This window comes from Aegilops tauschii, unplaced genomic scaffold (assembly GCF_002575655.3).
Source record: "Aegilops tauschii subsp. strangulata cultivar AL8/78 unplaced genomic scaffold, Aet v6.0 Super-Scaffold_262, whole genome shotgun sequence".
Lineage (NCBI taxonomy): Eukaryota > Viridiplantae > Streptophyta > Magnoliopsida > Poales > Poaceae > Aegilops > Aegilops tauschii.
The window spans coordinates 325571-336142 of NW_027332464.1; the positions used below are offsets into that span (position 1 = coordinate 325571).

At 46.0% G+C, this 10572-nt stretch overlaps 1 protein-coding gene across 1 annotated transcript; it reads left to right on the plus strand.

Annotated features, from left to right (window-relative positions):
* The first annotated feature begins 1890 nt into the window (after positions 1–1890).
* LOC141028201 (non-specific lipid-transfer protein 4.3) lies at positions 1891–2642 on the plus strand. Its single transcript, XM_073506066.1, has one exon. It carries the CDS (start codon positions 1993–1995, stop codon positions 2338–2340), a length of 348 nt encoding a protein of 115 aa, XP_073362167.1. The 5' UTR covers positions 1891–1992; the 3' UTR covers positions 2341–2642.
* Positions 2643–10572: the final 7930 nt, after the last annotated feature.

A 10572-nucleotide genomic window follows, 5' to 3' on the forward strand; every position in this document is an offset into this window, starting at 1 on the left:
CTTCAAGAACTCGAAACCACCATGCGCTGGCCCGATGGTGGGCGCCAACTACCATGGATTTAACACGGCAGATGCCCTAGCAAAAGGACTTAGGTGTGGAGCTATCGCAGCTAGGTTAGCTTGAAGGGGTTAAACTGGACAAAGTACACAGAGAGTTTACCCAGGTTCGGCCCCTCTCAATGAGGTAAAAGCCTACTCCTGCTTTAGATTGTATTACTTGGGTTTCGATTAGCAGGGAGCGAATACGCTTGACCCAGTTCTCGATGAGTTGTTTCTTTAGTCAACCCGCCGCCGGGTCACCCCTTTATATACAGGCTGATGCCCGGCGGCTTACGGGGTCTGGCCGGCTCACACAAACGTGACCGGTTCGGTTTCTACTAAGCTTGCCTTACAATACAAGATAAACATATGGCGGCTCATCTCTTTGGGCCCTAAGTCGCCTTGTGGTCTTGGGCCTTCAGTAAGCCTGCTTCATGAACCGCCATATTCTCGTCCTCTTAGGCCTTGTCGGGCTTCTCCATTGTTAAGCCGCTAGCGGCATGACCTGGCCCCTCCTGGGCGGGTTATATTCGATAGTCATATCCCCAACAGCCGGCATTGTTGTCGCTTGGCTGACCGGGCAGCGGCCGGAAGACGACGACGTCTTTCCAATGGAGGATGCCTCGGACGACGAACCGACGCAACCCACCTCCTCCGCGACAACCTCGCCGATGGGTTGCATCTTGACCGTCGACAAACCCCATGCCCATTGCATGGGCATGGTGCGGGAGGAGCAGTTCTGGGATGAGCAGGCTGACGCCGCCTACAACCACCATCTCCTGCATGAGCACATGCAGGTGGAGGAGCGGCTCGTCGCAGGCAGGGCTCTCGCGCCGTACGCGGACCTGGTGGAGCAGCAGGCTTTGCTCGAGTACTACCTCTCCGCCCACGAGACCCCCCTTGCCCGGTGACGGTACCTCCAGCGGGTGGCAAAGGTGGCGGCTGCCTACAAGGAGAGCGATGACCCGGGCGAGGTAGCGTTCGGCGAGACCGATGACGAGGAGGACATCGCCAGCTCCATGCCCAACCGCGGCGACAAAGAAGCCGACACATCCACAGGTGCCGCCGGCAGCAAAGAAGAGTAGTGCACGCTAGGTCACCGCTGCTCATGTCCGAGGAAGGCGAACGGTCCTCCCCTCCCGTCGACGCCAAGCTTGGTGGACTCATCATCTTCGGCCGATTAGTCGCTTGGCAGAGATGTGGAGGCAGACATCTTCACTTCGCGAGCCTCCGGAGGCGGAGGTTATGGAGGCGGACCTAGAGAGCGCCGAGGCGGAAGTGGAGACGGTGAATTTTCAGTTCTCGATGCTGATGGCTAGACACGGGAAAAGGCACCGGCGACCATTTAGATTAGGTATTAATTATTCCTTTAGAGCCGGACTAGCACATCTTTAATGTAAATGTAATGAAATCCGTCGTGTTTATATATATATGAACTCCGGACATGATTATATGAAGTCCGACATGTTTTATATGTAATCCGTCCTTATTTGCATGAATTTCATCTAGTTTGTTGAAAAAGTGTTTGATTTGTATGCGGCTACGGTTGGATTGCGTCCTCCCGCATCCATATCCGTAGACTGATCCCCTGGCTGCGGAAGAAAGCGGGAGTAAATTTGCGGGTTGGCGTAGGAGATACCCGAATCAACCACACTCCACCGCTAGCTACCATGCTTGGTCGATCCATCGGCCCAACCCAACATCCAACCATCTCCAAAATGCATTAATACCCAGCATCCAACAACCAAAATTCATGCATTGGCTCACACCAAATCGGATTTACTGCAAATGGGATCCCATGTTCGTTAGCAGAAAAAAAATGTTCGTTAGCAGCCTTATTTAAACCCATGCACCCGCTGCGAAACTCCTCACCAGTACAGTCACTTGGCAAATCTAGCCATCTTATCATCTCCAGCTGAGCTCAGCATCACTAGTACTGCAAACTCGATCGGGATGGCTCGCGCTGCAGCTACTCAGCTCGTGCTGGTCGCCTTGGTGGCCGCTATGCTCCTCGTAGCCACGGACGCGGCCATCTCCTGCGGTCAGGTGAGCTCTGCCTTGAGCCCCTGCATCTCCTATGCCCGCGGCAATGGCGCCAACCCGACTGCGGCCTGCTGCAGCGGTGTCAGGAGTCTGGCCGGCGCAGCCCGGAGCACCGCTGACAAGCAAGCGGCGTGCAAGTGCATCAAGAGCGCTGCCGGTGGGCTCAACGCTGGCAAGGCCGCCGGCATCCCCTCCAAGTGCGGCGTTAGCGTCCCATATGCCATCAGCGCTTCGGTCGACTGCTCTAAGATTCGCTGATCAACCACTGCCCACCATGGCTGCCGCTCATAGCGCCATCCATCACCGCTTAGTATGCTGAGGTCTCTAATACATATGAATAAATGCTCTATCTGATCTCCATGTGAGGGAGAAAGGAGTGCGTACGCCGAGCTAGCTCTGCATGGCCGGCCACTATTGTACTACTACTATGGTTGTTTTTACTTTCACTACCTTTGAGGAGAACCGAGACTTTATTGTACGTTTTTTTTTTTTGCGGGTAAGAGACTTTATTGTACGTTGTACCATGTACACTTCCAGTATATCGATTATACTTACAATCATTTCTTCCAGTATTTTATTCCACATAACAACCGTGAGATACGACGGAAATAAGATGAATGCATAGGACCTCTTATGGGTTTAAATTATAAGAGATGGGGCTAGCAGTATAATTGAGTCATGAAAACTGCTTTTTTTTAGCCATTTGTCAACAGACACCCGTAAGGTAACTAGGCATTGCAACTGGAAAAATTGTAGAAGTAATAGATGATAGACAAATGATTTATGTCGATCATGTCGCTCACCTTGGTTTTTCTCCGATGAAGACTGAATTTTATTGACTCAAAATGAAGCGTCAAGATAATACAAACACAATGAGAAGACAGCCAACCTATCTACAGATAGAATGAACATAGCCAAGATAAAGGCACAGACACACAAAAATACGCCGGCCACATAAAGAAGGCATAAAAGACCCCCCCCCCCCCCCCCCCCCCCCCCAAAAAAAAGTCCGCTATCGACAAACAACAATGTCAGTATTCTTACCAACCCCAAAGCATGCCGTTGATATTAGTAGGAGTAGGAGGAGTAGTAGTAGTAGTAGTAGTAGTAGTATTATTATTATTATTATTATTATTATGATGATGATGACGATGATGATGATGAAAGCTAGGAAAGTAATTACATGAACATGTGTGTTTTTGAGTTGCTAGATCCACGGGATCACTTTGTAAAGAAAGCACGTAATGTGATGTACTGCCTTTGTTTTTATTTACTCCACGTATTAGTTTTGGTCAAAGTCAAACTTTATGAACTTTGACAAAGTTTGTAGACAAAAATATTAACATATACAATAACAAATCAACACCATTAGATTCATTATCAAATGTACTTCCACATCATATAGTTCACTTCAATCAACTCTAATATGCGGAGTAAATAAAAACGGAGTGAGTATAAATAAGAGAACACAACATATGGGTAGCAACAAGTTATTTCATGTCGTACTTGAAAGGTTTATTCACTCCCTATAGTACTACTATCAATTACACAATTTGTTTTTTTTTTCATGTCATTTTTACTGAAAATTAAAATAAATGTATGGCATTTTATATATATGTTGCATCTATGTTATCAATTATTTTTGTGGTTGCAGTTAATCTTACAAAGTGTCTTTTGCTCTTCTTTTTCTTAAATAAGTGCCATAGCTTCGAGTGCACGAAATACTTATGCATTAAAAATAAAAATACTAAGCTATGTTCTGTAACACTGGAAGTGGGTAGTCGATCATAACAGCTTGCCTCACTAGTAGAAACAGGGCTTTGGTTCGGGCCTGGCCAGCCCATTAGTCCCGGTTCAGTCACGAACCGGGACCAATGGAGGCATACGTCCCGGTTCGTGCGCCCAGGGGGCCAGCCGGGCCTCGTGGGGCATTGGTCCCGGTTCGTCTGGACCATTTTGTCCCGGTTCCAGACACGAACCGGGACCAATGGGCCTCGCTCCTGGCCCACATCCATTGGTCCCGATTCGTGGCTGGAACCGGGACAGAAGGGGGGCCTTTAGTCCCGGTTCCAGCCACTAACCGGGACTAATGAGGTGGCTATATATACACCCTCGCCGGTGAGCAGAGCACTCCATACTGCTCTGTTTTTTCTAGCCGGCGAGGGAAGAACTTTGTGGTGCTCTAGCTCACCTCCTAAGCACATGAGGTGTTCGATGAAATGCCCGAGCCACAGTAGTTAAGCTTTCTCCTCTTGAAGCTCGACCTCCAAGCTCCATTTTCCTCGAGATTTGTCTAGTTTTAGCGGTCCGTCACGTCCCGTCCCTGTCTTCACCGCCGTCGATCGCCTGCGCCGATCTCGTCGCCGGCACCACCGTGGTGAGCCTCTTGTTCTTATATTCTTTCTGAAAGAAAACATTCTTACTTGTATGACTAGATAGATACTTGTCTAATTTTCTTATTTTTATTATTGCTTGTTATTATATAGTGCGATGGTTTTGGTATCCGCCCCCGTTGGCCCTCGTCCTGTCTATGAGTCGGATGTGGTATATATTATCTTTTATAACTATTTGGTTCATTTATTGTTTATGACAATTATGCCGACCAACGTGACATAGATTTTACTTTTCTAGGAGGTATGTGAACCGGAAGTTCCAACCGACCCTATTGTCGAGAGGTTAAATTTACTTGACGAAGCAAACAATTACTTGAAGGAAAAAAAATTGAGGAGGAGAAGATGATATTGGAGTTGCATGTTGTGGATGTCGTCGATGATCACAAGATCAAGATGGATGCAATGCGCTTGAAGATTAGAAAGATTAGAAAATATGCCATTCATACCGAGGCTTGGTATCATTATGCCGTTGGATCAATTGTTACCTTGGTTGCGATTATGATCGCATTTGTTGTTGCATTGAAATGTTTTACATAGTTTAAATGTATGGTTTAATTAGATGCTTTGGAGAGCTATATGTTGTTCAATGAGAACTATGTATGTACTTTGGTTTTAAGGTGTTGACTTCTATTAATTTGGTCACTTATATATCCATGATGTTTTGTAATGGTTTTTGACACACACACCTCCGAGTATATTAAGGGCGTGCATAATTTTCTCCAAGTGGCGGAGGCAAACAAGCAGAATGGTTTTCTGTGTTGTCCATGCCCTATATGTGGGAATACGAAGTCTTACTCTGACTGGAAAATCCTTCACAGCCACCTGCTTTACAAGGGTTTCATGCCACACTATAATGTTTGGACCAAGCACAGAGAAATAGGGGTTATGATGGAAGACAGCGAAGAAGAAGAGGACGATGACAACTATGTGCCCCCTGAATATGGTAATTCTGCAACGGGGGAAGCTACTGAAGATCAAGAGGACCAGACGATGTCCCCGATGATAATCTCCGCCGGGTCATTGTTGATGCAAGGAGACAGTGCGAAAATCAAAAGGAGAAGCTGAAGTTCGATCGCATGCTAGAGGATCACAAAAAAGGGTTGTACCCCAATTGCGAAGATGGCAACACAAAGCTCGGTACCATACTGGAATTGCTGCAGTGGAAGGCAGAGAATGTTGTGCCTGACAAAGGATTTGAGAAGCTACTAAAAATATTGAAGAAGAAGCTTCCAAAGGATAAAGAATTGCCCGACAATACGTACACAGCAAAGAAGGTCGTATGCCCTCTAGGATTGGAGGTGCAGAAGATACGTGCATGCCCTAATGACTGCATCCTCTACCGCGGTGCGTACGAGAATTTGAACGCATGGCCGGTATGCGGTGCATTGCGGTATAAGATAAGACGAGACGACCATGGTGATGTTGACAGAGAGCCCCCCAGGAAGAGGGTTCCTGCCAAGGTGATGTGGTATGCTCCTATAATACCACGGTTGAAACATCTATTCAGAAACGAAGAGCATGCCAAGTTGATGCGATGGTACAGAGAGCACCGTAAGAAAGACGGGAAGTTGAGAGCACCCGCTGACGGGTCGCAGTGGAGAAAAATCGAGAGAAAGTACCGGGCTAAGTTTGCAGGTGACCCAAGGAACGTATGGTTTGGTTTAAGCGCGGATGGTATTAATCCTTTCGGGGAGCAGAGCAGCAATCACAGCACGTGGCCTGTGACTCTATGTATGTATAACCTTCCTCCTTGGATGTGCATGAAGCAAAAGTTCATTATGATGCCAGTTCTCATCCAAGGCCCTAAGCAACTCGGCAACGACATTGATGTGTACCTAAGGCCATTAGTAGAAAAAAATTTACAGCTGTGGAATGGAAACGGTGTACATGTGTGGGATGAGCACAAACAGGAGGAATTTAACCTGCATGAGTTGCTGTTTGTAACCATCAACGATTGGCCTGCTCTCAGTAACCTTTCAGGACAGAAAAACAAGGGATACCACGCCTGCACACACTGTCTAGCTGACACCGAAAGTATATACCTGGACAAATGCAGGAAGAATGTCTACTAGGGGCATCGTCGATTTCTTCCGACCAACCATCAATGTCGAAGGAAAGGCAAGGTAGATCACCGGAAGAAGCCAACCATGCGTACCGGTGATCACGTACTTGCTATGTTCAATGATTTACACGTAATCTTTGGAAAGGGTCCCGGCGGACTATCTGTTCCGAATGACGCTGAGGGACGCGCACCCATGTGGATGAAGAAATCTATATTTTGGGACCTATCCTACTGGAAAGACCTAGAGGTCCGCTCTTCAATCGACGTGATGCACGTGACGAAGAACCTTTGCATGAACCTGCTAGGCTTCTTGGGAGTGTATGGGAAGATAAAATATACACCAGAGGCATGGGAGGACCTGCAATGTTTGCACGACAAAGACGACACGCCTCCAAAGCAGTATGAAGGTCCTGCCAGCTACGCTCTTTCCAAAGAAGAGAAGGAAATCTTCTTTGAATGCCTGCTCAATATGAAGGTCCCATCTGGCTTCTTGTCGAATATAAAGGGAATAATAAATATGCCATAGAAAAGGTTCCAGAACCTAAAGTCTCATGACTACCACGTGATTATGACGCAACTGCTTCCGGTTGCATTGAGGGGGCTTCTACCGGAAAACATTCGATTAGCCATTGTGAAGCTATGTGCATTCCTCAATGCAATCTCTCAGAAGGTGATCGATCCAGAAATCATACCAAGGCTAAGGAGTGATGTGGCGCAATGTCTTGTCAGTTTCGAGTTGGTGTTCCCACCATCCTTCTTCAATATAATGATGCACGTCCTAGTTCTTCTAGTCGACGAGATTGTCATTTTGGGCCCCATATTTCTACACAATATGTTCCCCTTTGAGAGGTTCATGAGAGTCCTAAAGAAATATGTCCGTAACCGCGCTAGGCCAGAAGGAAGCATCTCCATGGGCCATCAAACAGAGGATGTCATTGGGTTTTGTGTTGACTTCATTCCTGGCCTTAAGAAGATTGGTCTCCCTCAATCGCGGTATGAGGGAGACTGACTGGAAAAGGCACGCTAGGAGGGGACTCAATAATATGCAGGGACGGGAATTCTTGGTCTCAAGCACACTACACAGTTCTACAGAACTCTACCTTGGTGTATGCCGATGAATACAAGAACAGTCTGCGCTCCAAACGCCTGGAGCAGTGTGATGACTGGATTACATGTAAACACATCAGGACTTCCGGCAGTTAGTTGGAAACACGTCTCACAGGTGACAACATTGTATGTGATGAGCTGTACTCGTTGTCCAGGAGACCATCTTCGACTGTATTGACTTACAAAGGATACGAGATAAATGAGACACTACTGCAGAATGCTGCTAACGTGACACTACGATCAGAGAACCTTTAAGAAACTGTGTGCGATGCAATAATCTCAAATGATGCTGTATGAAAACCGTCAGAAATGTGTAAAACGTTTGCGAAGACGGATGCATCAAACACGGTTCAGGTTTTAGTTGCATGTGCGATGAAGGGCATACGGTTCAGTTCAATTAACTGTTTTCGATGAGGAGGAACAAAAGAAACGGGCAACCAGATGAAGGCGTGTGCGATACACAGCATACGGTTCACTCGGATGAACTATTTGTGATTAGGCAACACAAAAGAAACGGTCAGCCAGATCAAGGTGTGTGCGATATACGGCATGCGGTTCACTCGGATGAACTGTTTGCGTTGAGACATGAGAACATAAACGGTTCAACTTAACAAGATGTGTGTGATATGCGGCAAACAGGTCTGTAATCAGAAATGTGTGTGAACACCGATAATAACACAGACGGTTGCTGCTAATAAGCCATGTGTGTTGTGGGCAAACGCTTGCTGGTGTATAACCTTAAATTTAACCAAAAAAGTGTTAATGCATGTTTTAAAAATTGTATAGCTGGAAACTATGTTCAAATACAACTCCAACCACTAGTAGAAAAATGGGCTTTGGTTCAGCCAGAAAAGAGCATTAATACCGGTTGCATTACGAACTGGGACTAATGTGAGCATTAGTCCCGGTTCGAGCGGCGAGGGCACTGTACAGGCATTACTCCCGGTTCAAATGGGACCTTGGCACGAACCGGTACTAAAGGTCTAACCTTTAGTACCGGTTCGTGGCACGAACCGGTACTAATGGGGTTCAGACCTTTAGTACCGGTTCGTGCCACGAACCGGTACTAATGGTGCAATTTTCAAATCTTACCCCCCTGTGTATCGCCTTTTCAGTTTTGTAAAAAGCAAAAGAAAATGATAAAAACTTCAAAATTTAAAATCCTTCGAGATGTAGTTATGTTACCACATCTACTAGTTAGGAAAATTTAAAAACTTAAATTTGGACATGTTTTGCAAAAAGTGTAGGGAAAATGTAAAACGGCTATAACTTTTGCATACAATGTCAGGAAACAAACGTATAATATATCAAAATGTTCAGCATGAAAATCCGCATCCTGAAATTCCAAAAGGAAATAAAGTTATGCTCAAATTTCAGTATTTTTAAATTATTGTTAAATCTGGTCAAACTATGGTCAAACTACTTATTCAAGAAGTATTAGTGTTACTAAATAATTATTCAAGAATATTAGTGTTACTGAATAGTTATTTTAGTTTTTTTGAATTTTGGTCAAATCTGGTCAAACTATGGTCAAACAATGGTCAAACTACTTATTCAAGAAATATTAGTGTTACTAAATAATTATTGTTTTTTAGAAGAATAGTTTCGAACTCAAACAGTGAAATGTGCGACTTCATGCTCAAGCTAAACTCCTGAGGGTTAATAGGATTGACATCTTACTATTGTCAGGAAAACAATAAGTGCAGACTTGGAAACGAGGGAGAATAGAACCAGGAACTTAAGTGTGCTCAGGCTGGGGGAGTGGGAGGATGGGTGACCGTTCGGGAACAATAGTAGAAACGAGGGCTTTGGTTCAGGCCGGGTCAGCCCATTAGTCCTGGTTCAGTCCAGAACCGGGACCAATGGGGGCACTAGTCCCGGTTCATGAGGGCAGGGGCCAGCCGGGCCTCGTGGGGTCATTGGTCCCGGTTCGTCTGGCCCCTTTGGTCCCGGTTGGTGGGACGAACCGGGACCAATGGGCCTCGCTCCTGGCCCACCACCATTGGTTCCGGTTGGTGGCTTGAACCGGGACCACAGGCTGCCCTTTAGTCCCGGTTCATGCCACGAACCGGGAACAATGATGTGCCTATATATACCCCTCACCCGCGAGCAGAGCACTCCAGTGCTCTGTTTTTCTCTGGCCGGCGAGGGGAGGGCTTTGTGGTGCTCTAGCTCACCTCCTATGCACATGAGGTGTTCGATGAAATGCCCGAGCCACAGTAGTTAAGCTTTCTCCTCTCGAAGCTCGACCTCAAAGCTCCATTTTCCTCGAGATTTGTCTGGGTTTAGCGGCCCGTCACGTCCCATTCCCGTCTTCACCGCCGTCGATCGCCCGCGCCGATCTCGTCGCCGGCACCACCGTGGTGAGCCTCTTGTTCTTATCTTCTTTTTGAAAGAAAAAATTCTTACTTTAGATAGATACTTGTCTAATTTTCTTACTATTGTATTGCTTGTTATTATATAGTGCGATGGTTTTGGTATCCGCCCCCGTCGGCCCTCGTCCAGTCTATGATTCGGATGTGGTATATATTATCTTCATAACTATTGGTTCATTTATTGTTTATGAAAATTATGCCGACCAACGTGACATAGATTTTATTTATCTAGGAGGTATGTGAACCAGAAATTCCAACCGACCCTATTGTCGAGAGGTTAAATTTAGTTGAAGAAGAAAACAATTTGTTGAAGGAAAAAATAAAAAAATTGAGGAGGAGAAGATGATATTGGAGTTGCATGTTGCGGATGTCGTCGATGATCACAAGATCAAGATGGAGGCAATGTGCTTGAAGATTAGAAAGATTAGAAAATATGCCATTCATACCGAGGCTTGGTATCATTATGCCGTTGGATCAATTGTTACCTTGGTTGCAATTATGATCGCATTTGTTTTCGCATTGAAATCTTTTACATAGTTTCAATGTATGGTTT